Source organism: Microcaecilia unicolor, chromosome 13, assembly GCF_901765095.1.
Source record: "Microcaecilia unicolor chromosome 13, aMicUni1.1, whole genome shotgun sequence".
Classification (NCBI taxonomy): Eukaryota; Metazoa; Chordata; class Amphibia; order Gymnophiona; family Siphonopidae; genus Microcaecilia; species Microcaecilia unicolor.
This window is the reverse complement of record NC_044043.1, coordinates 46,937,535-46,958,655: the sequence shown is the minus strand read 5'-3', so window position 1 is coordinate 46,958,655 and position 21,121 is coordinate 46,937,535. Positions and strand designations below refer to the sequence as shown.

Sequence of the window (21,121 nt, the reverse complement as noted above, 5' to 3'; positions counted from 1 at the left end):
GAACTGTGAAATGTTTCCAATGTGTTCAAACATGGGTATAAGATTATTTATTTCACATGTATTCAGCACTACAAAATTAGCTCCTAGAACAGAGTAAAAAAATCTGCTTTATTCTGAATGTAAAAAAAAATGTCTATAGGAGTTCCTTTAAAAATGGAGAAATTTAAAGCACTAAATATTAATCTCCTGATGAACAAAGGCTGAATTTATTTTCTTTACAAGAATTATATTTTAGGTAATGGACATAATTTTAAAAACCATTTACATACATAAAATTGTGAGGTTTTTGTGTGGAAGTGGCTTGTTCTAAAATTGCTCAGGTTGCATATGAGTAAAAGTGTACATGGACTACCATTTTGCATATACTTTTAACTGTGGGGAAATGAAGTATATCAAAGGGTGGAGTTGAGAGATTTGGACTTATGTGCTTTTGGATTTTCTAAGATATGCACATAAGTTTTTGTGAAAATTTATGCATACTGAATAGCAGGTGTAAATGCATGCATATTGTTTTGGTGGGTTAATTTTGAAAGGGAAAGTATAGACATACTCTGTCTTTCAAAATTAATTTAATTTGTGCACATAATAGCTGCACATATTAAGAGAGTTTTTATTAAATTAGACTGAAATCAATATTTGAAAGCACTTATGCTGTTAGTGATGGTGCCAACCACATAAATACTTTATTTTTAATAAAAAAAAATTCCCAGCAGTTTTATTTATAACTTTGGTAATTTTCTTTGAAAAACTAATGATCTCAAGGTAGAGAAACAGTATGATTAGGTGGTGGCCAATCCAGAGGGATGCTGGACTGCATAGAGAGACATAACCAGCAGGGAAAAGGTCATTGATGAGACTTTACTTAGAATACTGTGTTCAGTTTTGGAGGCCATATCTCAATGAGGATCTGAAGAAGCAAGAGGTTGTTCAGTGGGAAGAGACTTGAGGACATAAATATTTGCACACTAAAATGCTAAATAGTAGTAGTAGAATCCCCTTAAAGGCAAAAGGATAGAAATCAAGCATTGAGCACTTCAGCTCTTTGCAGCAATGAAATAAATGTCATTGTTTTAAAGAACGCATTTGGGGGAGGTGTTATTTACATGAGAGCAACAGTTTCAACCCTAAGTAAAGGTGTGGGAGAATCCTGCATAGAGTGGTGGTTCAAACCCATCCTGGGCAGACTGGATGGGCCATTTAGTTCTCTGCTGTTATCTGCTGTTTTGTATCTGTAATAAGCACATACTTTGTCATGGGATGAGGGCCACATAAAACTTATATGTCTAAGAGCCAACGGGTAAATTGCAGGTAAAACTTTTTACAGCTAGTTTATATGTTTGGCTAAATGTGGATTTTGAGTGTCTGAACTTACATGGATAGTGCCACTAAAAATTCATATAACTTTAAATGTATAAGTTAAATATTTATAGGTAAATTATGGGTCCACTGCTGGATATTGACCTCCTTCAGTATAGTTAATTTCACCCATTGTTACAAAAAGATGAGATTTCCAGAATACAGAATGGGATTGCAGAATATTGTAGCACATAGAACATTAATTGTTGTTTATATTTTACTTTGCAAGATAAATCCTGTGAGATTCATTTCATATTGAGATTACAATGTAAATTTAATCTTATGCTGTTGAAGTTTGCACAGTATTTGATGTAAACTAATTGAATTTCTATCTCTAAATGTTAAAACAAAACCTGTATTCTACTTACTAGACCACCTGTCTTCTGTAATATAGCATTCAAGCTTAGGCTTGTCATGAAAGAATCTTTCTTCACTTACCCAACTATACTATTTCCTGCCCTTTAGGCTTGTGTAGTAAAACGTGAATTTAAGAAAGCAGAACAGTTAATTAAACATGCTGTATATCTTGCACGGTAAGTAACAATTAAAAAAAAAATTATTATAAAATGTAATATTTCATATTTTATAATACAAGTTATATCTTCACAGGGAACATTTTGGACACAAGCATCCAAAGTATTCAGACACACTACTAGATTATGGTTTTTACTTGCTCAATGTAGATAACATATGCCAGTCTGTTGCCATTTATCAGGTATGTTGCAGTTTATAATGCATATATATTGTTCAGTGCATGAAATATTAGGCAAATATATCGCTGGAGAGTTTTGTAGATGTATGTGAATACCGTCTCATGTCCATTAACCAAAGTTGCATTTCTGTCGACTGACAAACACATCTCAGCATTTATGAGTTAGCTTCAACAAAATCCCATACCATACAGGATTGTCCTCAAGCAGTAGCCAAATCAAATGGGATTCCATGTGTTGCCTCTTATGTCATGTCAGATGAAATAGCCCCATTTTGTCTTGCCAGCTTAACTATGGAGGCAATTTAGGACCTTCCAGGTGGTCTGTTCCTCCTTTCAGGAAGCTGCTCAGTTGTTCAGATACCTTTGATAATCCTAAGAGCATGATCTCTTAAGTTGTACCTGCAACCTTTCTTTATGGGATGTGACAGGTGTGGGAATGTTGTCACAAGAGAGTTCCTGTGCAATTTCAAATATATTTGTTGTGATATGACATTCTGATCTGTAATGTTTGCGTACATGTATTTATATACTTTTGTATGCTGTACAGTATTTAAAAAAAACAAAAAACAACTTTTGCAGCATTTTATTTTGGTATTTATAATGTAAGTTTGTATGGTGTTTGTACTACAGTTTGATCATGAGCTTTTCTTTCACACATTTTAGACAGCTCTTGATATCCGGCAGTCAGTATTTGGAGGCAAAAATATCCATGTAGCTACAGCTCACGAAGACTTGGCCTATTCATCTTACGTTCACCAGTACAGCTCTGGAAAATTTGACAATGCACTGTAAGTACTGCAGTTTTGTTGACAATTTTGATTTGCTGCTTGGACCAGAAAAATAGTATGTTGGCGTTTGAGTAAAATGTTAATTGATGCAATAGGGTTACTGCAGCCATTACATAATAGTAACACCTACAGGTGAAATTGATAGTACATTCATTCCAAAGGTTGCTGCTGCAGCTCAGACACCCCCCCCCCCCCCCCCCCCCCCGCTAAGAATTAAGCCTGTAAATAAATGGGAAGGGAATGGAGCAAAATTAAGAAGAAACTTTCTGAAAGCCACAAGTGAAGGCCCATGGTGCCTCAGTTTCAGAATAATATAATTGCTCTTATGATGTAATTCTTTAAACATTTTGCAGATTCCATGCTGAGCGTGCCATAGACATTATCACCCACATTCTCCCTGAAGACCATCTTCTGTTGGCCTCTTCCAAAAGAGTCAAAGGTAGCAGTCATTTTATACTCATATTAGGTTATTTACTACTGATACTGAGGCAGCTTCTTTTTTCTTATTTTTATCATATTTATTATACAGTTTCATGATATGTTAGGCAGCTCATCAAAATCAAATGCAATTAAATAAACCAACAAATATATACAGCTACAAGCACAGTTAAAGAACTTCTTCTCTTTACTGTGTAGCTCCATACTGTGAATATTTTCTGCCTCCATTCCAGTGATGCACTTAAAGAACTTAGATACATTTGTACGTGTCAGTGGCAAGCCATGGGTGGACAGAGGCCCTCCCAGCAGCAGCACACATCCTTGGTATAGCTGGCAGGAATTCCTAAGGCCTGCCAGCTGAAGGCATCCCTATGCCAGAAGTCCTAAGCTGTCTGAACACTGGTGAAGTTGGTGGTTCACTTCCAGCTGCTCACCCAGAAATTCACCTCTGGCTATGCTACTGGTACATTTATATAAAAATATATATGCAGCTTCAGCAGTATGTGTACAAACTGGAGCTCAGATTATCTGACCATCGGATAGTCCAGCTTGTCTGCTAACCAAAGGTCAGCTAATCGAGACTTTGTTTATGATTTTAATATTTATCATGTTTTCTGCAAGTAGAATACACTAATCTGATTACTTTCTTTATTCAGCACTAATCCTGGAAGAGATTGCAATTGATTGTCATAATAAAGAAACTGAGCAAAGATTACTACAAGAAGCTCATGATCTGCACCTCTCCTCCCTTCAACTAGCTAAAAAAGCATTTGGGGAGTTTAATGTGCAGACAGCAAAACACTATGGTAACCTCGGCAGACTTTATCAGTCCATGAGGAAATTTAAGGTGAGACATAACTACATTCAGAAATGTTTCTTGCTTTGTGTGGTAGGGTCAAGGGCCAGCTGTGGGGCCTTCACAGAAACTGCCAGATGAGGTGTAAAACTAAACAAAAACTTTTTATTATTTCAACTCGGGTATACTGAAATATGTTACTTCACATTCATGTTATTTTGGCAATAAAGTCTCTTTCAAATCAGTGGAAAGTCTTACTAGGGCTGGCTTCTTGCACAGTAGCAACAGGTTTAAAACAGTTATACACAAACGCAGTCCTGGCTCCAGCCTGGATTACAGAATCAGGATTTTCAGGGTGGGTCAATGAAAAGAACCTCTACTTGGGCATCTTCCATTATCTTACACATAGACTGTGGAGACGTAGTTTGTAGGGCTGCTGCTTTCTTCCTGGGGGTCCCTCTGATTTGTCTGTAGGCTAGGTTTATTTATTGTTTGTAATTCAATCTTACAAGTATCCACTTGATTCAGAAATATGATTAACATCTGGAAAAGAACATATACAGGAAAACAAAGTGGGGAAAAAAAAGATAATTACAAGAAAGTAAATTCCAAAGTCAATCCATTAGACCACAAAAAAATGAAGGGAGGAGAAAAGAAAAGAAGGTGGAACTTATTAAAAAAAAAAAAGGAGAAAAAATTAAACAAAGGCAATAAAGCATTGGCATGATGACTATGCAGAGTACAATAATTCAGCTTAAACTAGACTGAGAGGGAATACCTGGGAAGAGCTGCTTCAAATCTAAAAAGGAACATAGTTGTTCCGGGATAAAGAATATGTATCTAGTACCAGCATATGTAATTACACATATCATAATACAAAAGTGGCACTCAGAGACAAGGCCTCCCGCCGCATGGCTAGAAAGGCCTTCTCTCCTGTGTCACTCTCGCCAAATCCGGAAGTATCCATACTCTCCATAAAACTGTGATTTGTAAGTTGCAGAAATTTAAATGCATCACCATATTTTAAATCCTGTTCAAATTTTTAAAAAAATTACAGGCTAGATTTAATCTGCCCCGGTTGAACCATGCCCTCTCTAGTGTGCACTGAGAACCTGGCCTCCTAAGATAGCTCATGAGGGAGTTTCTTTAAGGGGGACCAGTAGTTTCCTAGGCATTCCATCATACTGTGTCTTGATAAATATTAAATATATACAGTAGCATGCCAGAACTGAATGGGCCCCAGGTGGAAAAATTAAAATGGGCCCTCTATAACACCATATCTCCCTTTGGGGGGGAAGGAGGCGGAGGACAAATCACTTGAGAACTCCAGTAAACAAACCTTGCAAAAAGCAAACACATTCCAAACCTACATAGAATACCTGTCTTAGTAATAGAAATAGAAACTGAAATGCAAGATATCAGAGATGCACATTTCTCAAAGCTGATTTCTACCTGTGTTGTGTGAGCATTTCTTTGGTCACAGAGTTTTTCTGCTTTTCTCTGTTTTTTTTCTTAACTCTTTCCAGGGTCTCCTTTCCTTTTGACATTTCCTCTCTCTGTATATCAACCATCTCCTGCATCTTTCCTCTGTGTCCCAGTCCTTGTCTTCTCCCCATGTTCAGCAGCTGCCCTCTCGGAGCGGAGGAGTGGCCTAGTGGTTAGGGTGGTGGACTTTGGTCCTGGGGAACTGAGGAATTGAGTTCAATTTCCACTTCAGGCACAGGCAGCTCCTTGTGACTCTGGCAAGTCACTTAACCCTCCATTGCCCCATGTAAGCCACATTGAGCCTGCCATGAGTGGGAAAGCATGGGGTACAAATGTAACAAAAATAAAAATTGTCCCTAACCTCATCATCTCTCCTCTGAGATCCTATCTTACTCAGTCCAGGATCTCCTCTCTGTTTCCTTGTCTCTATTCTCCCGCTATAAACAGCATATCTTTTCTGTGGCCCTGTCCAGCTTCTTCCCTCTCTTCCCTTTCTCCTGCACCTCTGCTGCCAGCATATCTCCTTCTCTTGCCCCTGCCCCCACCCACTTCAGGACCAACATCTCTCCCGTCATGATCCCTCCTCCCCCCTGTGATTATGTCATAGCAATGAAACTGGTGTGTGGGACCTACAGAAAATCGTATGCTACAAACTAAGAATGTGGTAGCTGCTTTATTCTTGGTGGAAGCCATGCCTTATTTCACTGGGAGTTTTGGTGGGAGTTCCTCCCCCTTTCTCACTTTTGATTCCTACTTTATGTTTTAAGATCATTGCAGACCTGAATGTATCATAAGGACACTGCACAATATTCTGCTTCTTTGGCTGTGTGTCCTAAGCGCTGTCTGACCAGCTTTCTTTTCTTGATTCTTCAGCTGGCTCAGGTGCCTGTCTTAGACTACGTGCCATAATGATGCTGAGTTTAGTGCTAATGTTTAACTGTACCTTTACTTTAGGATGTTTTCACTTGCTTACGTTTTGCTTTACTTTGTATTATAGTTGAGGAAGTAGGGCTTAGGAGCTGTTCTATTCTGGGTAGTGTACTAGGTGTACACAGGAGGGGGGGAGGTTTTGGAGAGGGATGAGGGGAAAGAGGGTGATTGTGGGGCAGGACTGTATAAGTATTCAAGAAGGGTGAGCTGGTTTGTGTGTCTGGGTGTATATGTGTGTGGTTCTCTGGTTGTTTAGATGGGCTTAATGTAGAAGAATTTGATCTTTATCTGATTAAGTACAAGGGTAAGAAGTGTCCTGAGAAGACATGGGGAACAGCTAGTAAATTAAATTGTCCTAATTCAAATGGATAACCAAATGGCAGTGTACTATGTAAATAAGCAGGGAGGTGTACGCTCACAACTCTGGAATCAGGAAGCAGTCAGAATTGGAGATGGGACATCTCTCATGGGATGCTACTGAATCACTTATCTGGTGAGGAAAAACATTGCTTGGCAGACTGAGCAAGTCACACAAGTGGTCCCTCTATATGGGCATTGCCCAAAAGATCTTCCAGGAGCAGGGCGCCCCCTCAGTGGATTTTTGCCACTCATCTCAACAATCAGGTCCCTCAGTTCTGTTTCAGGATGGGATCACATAGCAGCCTTGCCTTAGATGCCTTTCTCCTCAGTTGGAGGATGGGTCACCTGTATATACATACTAGCCGTTGAGCCCGTGAAAACGGGCTACTTTTGGAATGGGGGGGTTTCCGAGCCCCCCCCCCCTCCGAGGTCGCCCCTCAACCCGGCCCGAGCAGCACTGTAAACTTACATCAGCACGCAGCAGCAGGCACATCAGCAAAGCTGCACGTCAGGGTGGGCTTCCTTCTCTGCCTGTGTCCCGCCCTCGTGTGACATAATGTCGGCGAGGGCGGGACAAAGGCAGAGAAGGAAGCCCGATGGTAGCTTTGCTGATGTGCCTGCTGCTGCGTGGTGATGTAAGTTCACAGTGCTCGGGCCAGATGGAGGGGCGGCGGCGGCGACTCCGGGGGAGGGGGAGCAGTTCCGACGTCTGCAGCATGCCAGTAGAGACTTCCCTCTCTGTCCCGCCCCGTCATCACGTATTGACGCGGGGGCGGGGCAGAGAGGGAAGTCTCTACTGCGCATTTGCGAGTGAGTACAGTCACTCGCCGTTTATATGTTTGATCCTCCAATACTTCTCATAGCGAAAACTCTCCTGAAGCTCGAGCAGGACTGGAAAATATGATCCTCATCGTGCCTTATTGACTGAGACAAATCTAGTTCCCTTTACTTCTGGAGCTTGCCTTGGAAGACACATGGAGATTGGAGCACTTTAGATCCTAATCACTCAGAATGAGCTGTTCCCTCTTGTACCCTGATCTCCAGTCCCTAACCATTATGGGTTAGAGGTGAACACTCTAAACTTACCAGAGGGTATCTCTCATGTTTTGCTTGTCTCCAGGAGAGATTCTACGAAGAGGTCATATGATTTCCAGTGGGTTTGCCGTCTGGTGTGAGGGCAAGGTCCTAGATCCCTTTTCCTGTTTTAGTCAAGCAGTTTTTGTGTATCTTCTATATCTATCTGAGCTGGGTCTCAGAACCAACTCTGTTAGGGTTTACCTTCATTCAGTTGGAACTTATCACTGAGCAGAAGGTAAGCCCATCTCTGTTGAGCCTAGTTGTTCACTTCATGAAAGGCTTGCTCTTTATGAAACCTCCCATCAGGCCTTCTGCAGTGTCATGGGATTTTAACATTGCCCTTACTCAGCTGATGAAAGCTCCATTTGAGCCACTTGATTCCTGTTATGTTTTTGGTGGCGGTCATTTCAACTCACAGAGGTAGGAAGCTACAGGTCCTAGTAGCTGATCTACCTTGTACCAAATTTCATCATAACAGAGTGGTTCTGCGCACATCATAGTCAGTTGGTCTTGTGTCTGGAGCAGACTGACGCTCTTAGAAAGTCCACTTGACTCTTTTTGTTTCTTTTGACCCCAATGGGATGGGAGCTGCTATCGGTAAATACACTCTTAAATTGGCTAGCAGACTGCATCTCCTTTACCTATGCCCAGGCTGGGCTGACTCAGAGGATCATGTCACAGCTTACAATGTATCAGTTGCCTTTAGCGGTCAGCCTTCTTAGAGGAGATATTCAGGACTGCAACATTGTCTTTTGTCCACATATTCACATTTCATTACTGTTTAGAGCAAGATTCCCGACATGACAGCTGGTTTGGTCAGTCTGTCCTTCAGAACTTATTTGGAATCTAGAATCCAATTCTTCCCCCCCCCCTCCCCCCCACCAGGCCCATTTGTTTTTGTTCAAGGCTGTCCAAAAAAATACATTTTTCTTCACATTATAGTTGTTGTTGTTTGGATCCTGTCGCAGGCTTCTTCCTTTTTCCCTATTTTTGTTTTTGACAGCTTGGTAGCTAGAGAATCCTATTAGTGGGGATATGATCATTATGCTTGTCCTCGGAGAAAGTAGTTACTTACCTGGAGCAAATGTTCTCTGAGGACAGCAGGATGAATATTCTTACTACCCATCCACCTCCCTTTGGAGATGAATTCTATCAACTATTAGATTAGACTGACTTGGTCCTGTGTGATGATGGTGGATGGGAAGATGTGCATCTGTGTAGATGGACCTTTCCAAAGTTTCTAGAAAAAGAATGCTGGGGAGTGTCTCCACGCTAAGGCTCTGTTGGTGACATCGCCCATAGTGAGAATATTCATCCTGCTGTCCTCAGAGAACACCTGCTACAGGTGAGTAACTTGGCATTTATTGGTGTGTTCACTGGTACAATCCATTTTTTTACTCTTTTGCATAGCTAGTCAGATGATCTAAAAGCAGATTAGCCCATGGTGCTTTTTTAATTTGACTTATAGTCAGTTCTGTTGCTAGACTATACTTACTGAATCTCACTTTCTATAACTAAATGATTGAACAGGGGATGGGGGAACAATTTCTTTCAGGAAGCAGAAGAAATGCATATCAAGGCAATCCAAATTAAAGAACAACTTCTTGGCCAAGAGGATTATGAGGTTGCTTTGTCTGTCGGACATCTAGCTTCCCTGTACAACTATGACATGAATCAATATGAGAATGCTGAAAAGCTTTACCTGAGATCAATAGCAATTGGTAAGTAACCGCTGAAGCTGTCTTCTGCTCTACCAGCTCTGTTGGAGGCTGGTACTAGGAGAGTTGGGGGCTTGAAACAAATTGTTTTAGTAAATTAATGAGAACTGTCTGGAAGTTAATAGTATAAAGCCTGTATGAGCCTAATGGTTATAGCAGTGGGCTGAGAACCAGGGAAGTCCTGTTCAAATCCCAGTGCAGCTCCTTGTAATCTTGAACAAGTCATTTAACCCTCCATTGCCTCAGTTACAAACTTAAATCGTAAGCTCTCCAATGACAGAAAAGTAGCTACTGTACCTGAATGTAAAATTCCGTGAGCTACAACTGGAAAAGAGCTAAGTCCAATCCTTTCTGTGAGGCATCCAAGTAAATTAATCTGAAGACTAGAAAGGTGCACATTTATAAAAGAGAAAATTTCATACACTAGAAACAGATATGAGCCCAATTTTTATTTATTCATTATGCATGGATGTACAGGCAGAAACATAGATGTCTAATCAGGACATTTGCAATTAGCAAAGTATTGTACAAAAGGCTCGCTGAATGTGAAGACTTTTGTAAAATATCTTTAAGGCCATGGGAAATTCACATGTATTTGTTGGCACTGACACCAGGAGCAGCTGTTTTTAGAAAGAAATGGGTTCAAAAAAAGAATGACATTACTCTGTGTTCTACCTAGGTACATAAGTGTTGCCATACTGGGACAGATCGAAGGTCCATCAAGCCCAGTATCCTGTCTCCAACAGTGGCAATCCAGGTCACAAGTACCTGGCAAGATCCCAAAACAATACAATATATTTTATGCTGCTTATCCTAGAAATAAGCAGTGGATTTTTCCCAAGTCCATTTTAATAATGGCTTATGGACTTTTCTTTTAGGAAGCGATCCAAACCTTTTTTAAACCCTTCTAAGATAACTGCTTTTACCACATTCTCTGGCAACAAATTCCAGAGTTTAATTACACGTTGAGTGAAGAAATATTTTCTCCTATTTATTTTAAATTTACTGCTTTGTAGCTTCGTTGCGTGCCCCCTAGTCCTAGTATTTTTGGAAAGAGTAAACAAGTGATTCACATCTACCCATTCCACTCCACATAGTATTTTATATACCTCTATCATATCTCCCCTCAGCTGTATTTTCTCCAATCTGAAGAGCCCTAGCCGTTTCAGCCTTTCCTCATAGGAAAGTCATCCCATCCCCTTTATCATTTTTGTTGCCCTTTTCTGTACCTTTTCTAATTCCACTATATCTTTTTTGAGATGGGGTGACCAGAATTGCTCACAGTATTCAAGGTCTGGTCGCACCGTGGAGCGATACAAAGGCATTATAGCATCCTCATTTTTATTTTCCATTCCTTTCCTAATAATACCTAACATTCTATTTGCTTTTTTAGCCGCCGCACACACAGAGCACAGAGTTTCAAAGTATTGTCAACGATGACTCCTAGATCCTTTTCCTGGTCGGTGACTCCTAACGTGGAACCTTGCATCATGTAGCTATAGTTCGGGTTCCTGTTTCCCACATGCATCACTTTGCACTTGCTCACATTAAACATCATCTGCCACTTGGATGGCCCAGTCTTCCAGTCTCGTAAGGTCGTCTTGCAACTTTTCACAGTTCTTTTGCCATTTAATCACTTTGAATAACTTTGTGTCATCGGCAAATTTAATTATCTCACTAGTTCCCATATCTAGATCATTTATAAATATGTTAAAAAGCAGCAGTCCCAACACAGACCCCTGCTGAACCCCACTATTTACCCTTCTCCATTGAGAATACTGACCATTTAACCCTACTCTCTGTTTTCTATCTTTTAACCAGTTTTTAATCCAAAATAGAACACTACCTCCTATACCATGACTTTCCAATTTCCTCTGGAGTCTTTCATGAGGTACTTTGTCATATGCGTTTTGAAAATCCAGATACACAATATTGACCAGCTCACCTTTATTCACATGTTTGTGCAACCCTTCAAAGAAATATAGTAGATTGGTGAGGCAAGATTTCCCATCACTAAATCCATGTTGGTTTTGTCTCATTAATCCATGGTTTTGAATATGATCTGTAATTTTGTTCTTTATAATAGTCTCTACCATTTTGTCCTGCACCAACGTCAGGCGCACTAGTCTGTAATTTCCTGGATCGCCTCTGGAACCTTTTTTAAAAGTCGGTGTTACACTGGCCACCATCCAGTCCAGTACAATGCTTGATTTTAAAGATAAATTACATATTACTAACAGTAGTTCTGCAAGTTCATTTTTCAATTCTATCAGTACTCTGGGATGTGTACCATCCGTTCCTGGAGAGTTGCTACTCTTCAGTTTGTCAAGTTGCCCTATTACATCTTCCAGGTTTATAGAGATTTATTCAGTTTCTCTCACTCATTAGCATTGAATACCATTTCTGACACCGGTATTTCTCCCAAATCTTCCTCAGTGAAGACCGAAGCAAAGAATTCATTTAATCTCTCCACTATGGCCTTGTCTTCCCTGAGGGCACATTTTACCCCTTGGTCATCTAGCTGTCCAACCGATTCTTTTGCCAGCTTCTGCATATGTAAATGCTGGTAGTTAACATAGTAACATAGTAGATGACGACGGCAGAAAAAGACCTGCACGGTCCATCCAGTCTGCCCAGCAAGACAACTCATATGTGCTACTTTTTGTGTATACCCTACTTTGATTTGTACCTGTGCTCTTCAGGGCACAAACCATATAAGTCTGCCCAGCACTATCCCCGCCTCCCACCACCGGCTCTGGCACAGACCGTATAAGTCTGCCCAGCATTATCCCTGCCTCCCAACCACCAGTCCCGCCTCCCACCACTGGCTCTGGCACAGACCGTATAAGTCTGCCCAGCACTATCCCCGCCTGCCAATCTCAACTAAGCTCCTGAGGATCCATTCCTTCTGCACAGGATTCCTTTATGCTTATCCCACGCATGTTTGAATTCTGTTACAGTTTTCATTTCCACCACCTCCCGCGGGAGGGCATTCCAAGCATCCACTACTCTCTCCGTGAAAAACTACTTCCTGACATTTTTCTTGAGTCTGCCCCCCTTCAATCTCATTTCATGTCCTCTCGTTCTACTGCCTTCGCATCTCCTGAAAAGGTTCGTTTGCGGATTAATACCTTTCAAATATTTGAACGTCTGTATCATATCACCCCTGTTTCTCCTTTCCTCCAGAATACACATGTTTAGTTCAGCAAGTCTCTTCTCATATGTCTTGTAACGCAAATCCCATACCATTCTCATAGTTTTTCTTTGCACCGCTTCAATTTACAAGTTACACTTGTAAGTGGCAGATTCATAAAACTAGACATCCAAGGGGGGGGGGGGGGGGGGGGGGTAAGAATTCTTATATGAAAATCTGAGGTGGTTTTAAAACTGGCGAGGTAAGAGTAATTGCCAATTCAGTCGCTAGTGCGAACCTCAAGTCCAAATGACATGCCTGCCTTGGAGCATGAACAAAAGATGATATCCACATTTTTTAAAGATATGCCAGTATTGATGTTATAAAATCGGAAATACACACACTTTGCTGGCCCACCCAAACCATGTCATGCCACCTTCCAAAGTTGATACTGCAGATCTAAACATGTAAATAGTAGTTTTCTAAAATCACTATTTACAGTACACACAAATGCCACATAAGCCTTCTAAAATGTTCTCTATAAGGCACAAGTAAAATTAGATATTCTTTAAGTGAGATGGCTCTACAAAGAGTAGCTTTTTTTTATAACTGTTCTAGAACCTCACTTAGGGGCCCTTTTACTAAGGCGCCTACTCGCATCCAACGCGCGTCAAATTGGAACTACCATCCGGCTACCGTGTGCCCCAGGCGGTAATTCCATTTTTGATGTGCGTCCAAAACACGCGATAGAAAATATATTTTTTACTGCATGGCGCTAACCTGGCGGTAATTGGCAGTTTATTTGCTCTGATTCCTACTGCCCGGTTAGTGCAGGAGACCTTACTGTCAAGTCAGTGGGTGGCGGTAAGGTCTCTTGCTGCACGTCCATTTTTGGCCACAAAAAAAAAAGAAGCCTTTTTTCAAGTATCCTGAAAAATGGACCTGCGCACCTCAAAAACACGTGTCTACAGCAGCGCAGGTTACTTTTCGGCGTGCCTTAGTAAGAGTCCCTAATTTAGTAATTTTAAAAAACACACCTACAATGCAATGTGAAATGTTTGAAGTATGATATCTAATGATATTTCTCCATCAACTAGTAGAACAAGTCAGTCACACAAGGGGGTGATATCAGCACTTACACACACACAAAAAAAACCTCTCAGACTTCCCGCACAGATGCTGCCCCTCATATTCACCTTCCACCCTTATTTTAGAAATAGCAGCTTTTAGACGTATAGATTGTCATAGACAAGTTGAACTGTTTTAGAAAGGAGACTATTTACACTTGGGTATGTGTGACAGGAGGTGTGGTAAGGGCAGAGTGAGTGTTTTGGGCAGGCTCCATACATCAACATGGATTCCCCATGATTCAAAGGGAAGAGCCTGTCTGAAGAGGCAGTGCCTGTGTCAAGGTCCACCCCCCCCCCCCCCCCCCCCCCCCCGAGGTATGAACACGGCCAATTCCCTTCCCCAAATGCTTCCCAAACCCCAAAAGAAGAACTGCCTGTCTCCTTTTGTATAAACAATCCTCCTAAGGTCCTCCACATACTGATCTCTTACACCTTACCCGGGGACCCTGGTATTGAGCAGGAGAAATTCCCAGTTCTCACAGAAGGCCACTGTGACCTCTTAATGGTAATACCATTACGTTACTGCTAGGGTCACAGTGGCCATATTTGGACCATGAGAGCATGAGCAACTGGGGATTTCTTCTGCTCCTGCTAGACATCAGGTACCCCCACCCCTGATAGAGTTGGGATGAGATTGGGGGAGGGGCTTTGGATATCAAGGGAGTGCTGTTTAGGATGGGGACGGTGTTGATGCTGGCTTGTTCTATGCAAGAGGAGTGATTTTATTTTTAATACCTGATCCCATACATTTGTGGGAGAGGGAGAGTCTTTGCATGGATTATTTCCCTACGTGCAGCTTTTTAATAATTTCTGTTCCATGTGGAGGGTCCTGCACCTGTTTTACGAGAGGCTCTACATTTGACAAATACTTTGTGCCCACATATTGAGTGAGGGTGGTCCTTGTGAGATGGACTTGGGAGGTTAGGATTACAAACTGTCTGACTTTTCAGTAGTCAGCATAATTTTACATTAATGTTAAGAAGGTACAATGACAAGTGGTATGGACATTTTTCCTGAGTTTAAAACTTCTATATGTAGATCTCTAGGACCTGTTGGCTCCCTTTCCCTCCTTTGAGACTAGGTGGGATCTAACCAATGGGAAGGCAGTTAGGGCAAAGGACTGGAATACAGCTCTAGTCACAGGAAGGGAGGAGGCAATCTGGAGAAAGTTTCTATGCTGTAAAAGTGACATTTCTGTATCTGGTGAGAGGCAGAAGATAATGAACCCACCTCAAAAAAAATGCCATTCCTTATTATATGAAGAAGCAGCTTCAACAGTTGCAATATATATACACTGATTCACTGTAACATAATGATTAAGAAATAGCACTTTGCACTTTCCAAACTGCTTTCCCCTGTCATCTCGTGATCACAGACACACAAAGAACACATTAAGCATACCAACACATGAGCTTACATGCACAGAGACACACAAAACATATACACCCCTTGTGCACATGCTCACACACTTGCACATGCAAACATGCACACATACTGGTCAGTGTTTATATTCTGACCATCACCGGCTAAATTAGACATGGATATTCAATGCCAGGCCATGTCCAGGCACCGGTATTGAATATCTGAGTCTGACTGGACATCTCCCGGTCGCTGGTACTTGTTTGTGCCCTGATCAATATTCAGCCAGGCATCCACATAATGTACTTATGTCAGTCTCTCTAACTCCACCGATTCTGATCCCACCTATTTCTCTTCCCTATTCCCCTTCCCAAGAGCATTGTTCCACCCAACGTGGAACCCACCCCCTGTAGGTCCCACCAGGCCTACCTTTTAAAATTCCTGGTGATCTTGCGTACAGTGGACAAGAGCGATCCCCACTCATTCTGCCCATCACAGTTCCAGATTCAAATTGGCTGCCATAACCTCTAAGACTCTTCAGGCTGCCACTTGGAAGTTATCCGAGTACCAGCCGATATATAGTGTCGCTGCCTGGATAGCTAAAGATAGGACTGTTTTTTATGCAGTTACATCTGCCCAGTTAGGTAGACAGGCACTGAATATTGCTAGTGTCCAAATAATTGCTGGCTCCACCCAGACTCTGCCTATGGAGTGCCCCAACACTACCTAGATAGTATGGGTGTGGTCGGTGCTGATATGCAGTGCCACTACCTGGTTAAGTGCTGCTAAATATTAGCAGATAGCCAGATACAAAATATTTAATTGGGCAGGAGCCTCTCCTGCCTGGTGAAATCACTTTGAATATTGACCCCATAGATACCAACACACATGTACATATACATGCACATAAATTTGCATGCAGAAGGGTTGGAAACATTCTGGGAGTCCTCTGCATGCTTTCCCCCACTTGTTAGTGTCATAGACACCAATGAATCTCAGGTTTTCCCACCACTTTTTGCAGTCAAAGATCCTGTGTGTACATTTTATTACTGTTTTTGTATCATCCCAACTGGCAGGCTGTTTCATTCACCTACTGCCCTCTGTGAGATAAGATATTCTGTTCCAAGTTGAAAGCGACAGAGCTGTGTGAGGGATCTTATAGTGTATTTGACTCCGCTTTGTACATCCTTTCTTTGTTTCACAAACACCAACATCTTCTAACACCTCCTAACACCTCCATCTCTCCTGAAACAAAATTGTGTTTTCATTTGGCTTAATCTATTAAACTGTGTCAAATTGAAATTATTACAGTAGTGTCTTCCTTTTCTTTGCTTTTTAGGGAAGAAACTCTTTGGAGAAGGTTATAGTGGACTAGAGTATGATTACAGAGGCCTCATTAAACTGTACAACTCTATTGGCAATTATGAGAAAGTCTATGAGTACCATAATATACTGGCCAATTGGAACCGGTTGCGAGATCGACAGTTTTCAGTTACAGATGCTCTGGAGGATGTAAACAGCAGCCCTCAATCCACTGAAGAAGTGGTTCAGTCTTTTCTGATGTCTCAGAACATCGAAGGACAGAGCTGCTAAGGAACTTCAGTCAGTTATCCTACTACATTTTCCCAGATTACTGGGGGAATTTCATACTGTGAAATTTTAAAAGAAACCATGAAGTTTGTTCCAGGGGTGGAATTTTGCATTGAAACACTGGTCCTATTCATTGAAGACTCTGAGCTACTCAAATGCTTGTTTCCATCTCATCAAGTGCACACATGGATGAATGTTTTGTGATCTGCTCACATCTACCTTTGTTCTTCTTTTGTACTTAACGTACAAGATACCATAAAACCCTTTACATTTTTTTTTTGCAACGCTTACAAGAAGACCGTCAATAAAACAGCTTAAGAGTTTAAATAGAGTTGCATTTCTTATTGTAACTGGGAATTCAGTATCTCTTTGATTCAGACCATTAGTTTTTCTACACATAGATGTATAATATAGTATGCTTACATGTGACATAGCTCTAATGGACAAAATGCAGATATTTTTTTTTTTCACAAACCAGAATTCAATACGTTTTTGTTTCCCTGGTTGTAACAGACGCATTATGGGCTATTGTAAGTATTAATAGAGCTGTTATGAAGGAGAAGATAAACATAGGAGCTACACAGATTGCATTTTGCCAAACTCTGTAAGCTCCAATTAACCTGGTTAACACCAGACATATCAGTTCTGGTGAATAATGTGAATTGTCTTAAAATGGCCTAGTATTTCTTGCTATAGCAGGCATCCTGAAACTACTGGATGTGTCTTCCACCAGCCAAACAATTCAAAGCAGTGGAACTCTGTATAGTGACTTTTTTTCTATTGCATTTCAGCAGGTAAGAACCTTATTGCATTGTGATAATTTCTTGTTTCCTTAATGAGTTGTCTGGCAGCATAGATCCTTTCAATGTAAACACATTTTTCATAGTTTGTTTTCTACTGCAAGAAAATCATAACTCTTAACTGGTGACAAAGGCAGAAATGATATTAATACCTTTAATTTTTCTTATTCCATGTAATAAGAATCTAGAGGAACATGCCATATACCATCAGGACATTCACTGTTTTTTCCTTGGAAAATTAATTCAATATAAAAGGGATCCACTGTACTTAAAATGGCAAATGGATCACTTGTAATTTATTGTAACACTTAAATACCTTTTGTTTTTAGTGATTATGAACCTCTAAAAGAACCAGCAGATTATCTTCAGCAATAAATATCCCTAAGTTCTATTATCCTGGACTCCAGAGTAACTTGAAATGCATAATTAATGTAGATCTTTTCCTTGGCACCAATCTGCCTCCTACTTCTCAAGTAGATTCACCTCCCTGGTTGCACATATGCATGTCCTGTTCTCCTAGACAAAACCTTTATATCAACCTCTTCAGCTTGATAACTTGATTGTGTCTGTTAGAACTGGTGTGTCCTTTATTCATAAATGCTTTGTTCTGATATGCAAGAAATGAGCATTTTCTGTTGAATGGATGTGCCAGCTTAATTGTTACTACTTTCATGGTTCTGTAAGGAAAGCATCTTTTAGTGGCCAGCGTTCAGCTGTAAATAACACAAGCACTATCTAACCAGCAATTTCCTTCAGTACAGTGAAAGTGCTGTACAGTAGGATTTTCTGCATAACAAAACTAGGTAAACCAGAAATAGACAACTTAAAAGATTTGTTTGGACCAGTGTCTTTTATTTAATAATTTCTGCCCCTGCACACAATTTTCTATGTAGCATTTCATTTATATGTGATGATCCAGTGATAATGCAAAGTTTAAATTCACATAATAAATGCAACACTAAATATGAAAATGTGCTTCAACAATAGGTTTGGTATATCTTTCAATTAGTATGACTTTCTGATCTATATATCAAAAGAAAAAAATGTTGGTGCCATAGGCAACATCAGAAATGCATCAACTATCTGTAGCTTTCTCTTTAAATGGGTTCACTCTCTCAAAGATAACAGTAACTTCCATATTGTGGTAGCTGATTTGTCAGTCCAGTTCTTATGCTTCTAAGCTTCTGAAGATACTAAACAGCTTGTACAGTTTTCAGGAGCTTGATGAAAGTCCTTCTTTGCCCTCTCTGAAAGAAACCATCACAGGTAGTTTTAGGTAATGCTTTGTTTCTCTGAGGACAAGCAGGATAGAGGAATCATCAGATAAAGGTGACATTGTCTGTTGGAGCCTGTGCAGGAAACACTTTTTTTTCCAGAACTTTTGAGAAACATCTCATGCCTGAGCACCTTTTTCCTATCTGCCACTGTTGGGTGGAACCTCTCAGTCCTTCATTTTCCTTGGAGCTGGACAGATGTATTTTGTATGCTGTCCTCAGAGTAACTGCAGTAGTTTTTCCTCCACTTTCTTTTTGTCACATATAAGTTCTGATGCTATCTTGTGATATTTTTTCCTGATAGATTCATTAGGTAGCATTTGCCAGCTGTTTACATTTTCTGTCTTTTTCGTCAACAGCTTGGTATGGGCCATTTTCAAGCCTTGGACTCTCATCTGGGTTTATTTGTTCATCATCATTTGATTTTGCTGTAGCTATTTCTCTGAAAGGTATGTCTAAGAAGATCCCCACTAACTTCAAGAGGTGTTCCAATGCAGCAGGATCATATCTTTTACGGGTATACATAGTTAGAGCCTGCAGCACTTGGACCCTGTCAATGGTCCCTATTGTTGTATTCTGTTTCCAAATGTCAAAGAGGATTTTGTGGTAGAAAAAAGGCAGAAGAAAAAGCTTTTTGGTGTAGATACCCAATCCAAAGTCATTGGCTTTGGAAACATCAGTCTTTTTGTGGGTCCTAGAGCTGCATTGGCACCGGGGATGAATCCACATCAAGAGTATCCTCATCATCCTTGACATTGAGCATCGATAGAGGCCATAAGGAAGGGGTTATCCTCCAATTCCTGGCCGAAGAAGAGGAAAGATTCATTCTCATATTCATCAGTATCAATGGAGCATGGATACCAGTTGTCTGGTGGAGGCTGGGATGCATTTACATTAACCCTCAAAGCACAGCACCAAGTGCACAGGTGTTGCCAGTGTCCTCCAAGTGACCTCGTTGTAAGGACTGCTCATCCTGTGTACCATTTGAAATGGTGTCCCAGCCTCCACAGACCCAAGACTTTGGTTCCAGTATACCCCAAGTAACACAGGACAATATGACCACTCCTTTTGTGATACCCACGCCTTTGTTGATGCAGCCTTGTAAAAATTTGTGGAGAGGGTGGAGCATTTCTTTGCATGTTGAGATGCTGTGGCTTTGACGTGGTCAGTGTTGAGGCAAAAGTGGTCTAGCCAATCCTCAAGATATATTTGTTCAATTTATTTAAAATATATATATATATCCCACACTATCCTACCATTACACAATAAAATTATAAAACTAAAATAAGGCAAATGACATAATTCTGAAAGCAGGAACTCAGCAAGCATTAAAGGCTGGTATAAATAAATACGCCTTTATATGTGGGTTTTTTTTTTTTTAATTTATTTTATTATTTTCCAATGGAAACACAACAACTTAATCGCAATATCGTACAGAGATTAATTCTTAATCTGTGAACATGTTTCCAACTATTACCCCCCCCCCCAGATACATACCCCCCTCCTCCCCCCATCTAGTTAGTTTTGTGACATACTCTTTATTCATGTCCATGTGGCGCATTAGTCAGGAGTGTCTGGGATGACAGCCACTGTTCATAGGAATTCCACGCTTTATGATATTGTAGAATATGACCAGTGCGCAAGGCCTTTAGCTTCGACATCAGGTGAATATAGTCCAATCTCCGCAACACTGCCTGTAATTCCACAAGTGCGGGTTGTTTCCAGGCCACAGCCAGCACCAATTTGCCGGCCATGAATAACTGTATAGCAAAGCGATGCGTGGAATTTGGTATTCCTGTTGGTTTAAAGTGGAGCAAGCAATGGTCCATTCTCATCAGGTAATCCGCTCCTGTAACTTCGCATAAAATTTTCAATGCTATTCTTGACCCACTACAATCTGGTTTTCGCCCTCTCCACTCAACCGAAACTGCGCTTACTAAAGTCTCCAATGACCTATTACTGGCTAAATCCAGAGGTCTCTATTTCATCCTCATTTTTCTTGATCTTTCCGCTGCTTTTGACACTGTCGATCACAGCATACTCCTCGATACCCTGTCCTCACTTGGATTCCAGGGCTCTGTCCTTTCCTGGTTCTCTTCCTACCTCTCCCTCCGCACCTTCAGTGTTCACTCTGGTGGATCCTCTTCTACTTCTATCCCTCTGCCTGTCGGCGTA

At 40.8% G+C, this 21,121-nt stretch overlaps 1 protein-coding gene across 1 annotated transcript in view; it reads left to right on the top strand.

Moving 5' to 3' along the window:
* The window catches only part of APPBP2 (amyloid beta precursor protein binding protein 2), a 55,287-nt gene extending 35,015 nt beyond the window's left edge, over positions 1-20,272 (top strand). Inside the window, exons 7-13 of the mRNA XM_030186288.1 lie at positions 1,822-1,889; positions 1,966-2,071; positions 2,732-2,856; positions 3,210-3,295; positions 3,951-4,141; positions 9,498-9,663; positions 16,622-20,272. Coding sequence (XP_030042148.1) covers positions 1,822-1,889; positions 1,966-2,071; positions 2,732-2,856; positions 3,210-3,295; positions 3,951-4,141; positions 9,498-9,663; positions 16,622-16,875 — 996 coding nt within the window. The 3' untranslated portion in view covers positions 16,876-20,272. The remainder of the gene's footprint in view (positions 1-1,821; positions 1,890-1,965; positions 2,072-2,731; positions 2,857-3,209; positions 3,296-3,950; positions 4,142-9,497; positions 9,664-16,621) is intronic.
* Positions 20,273-21,121: the final 849 nt, after the last annotated feature.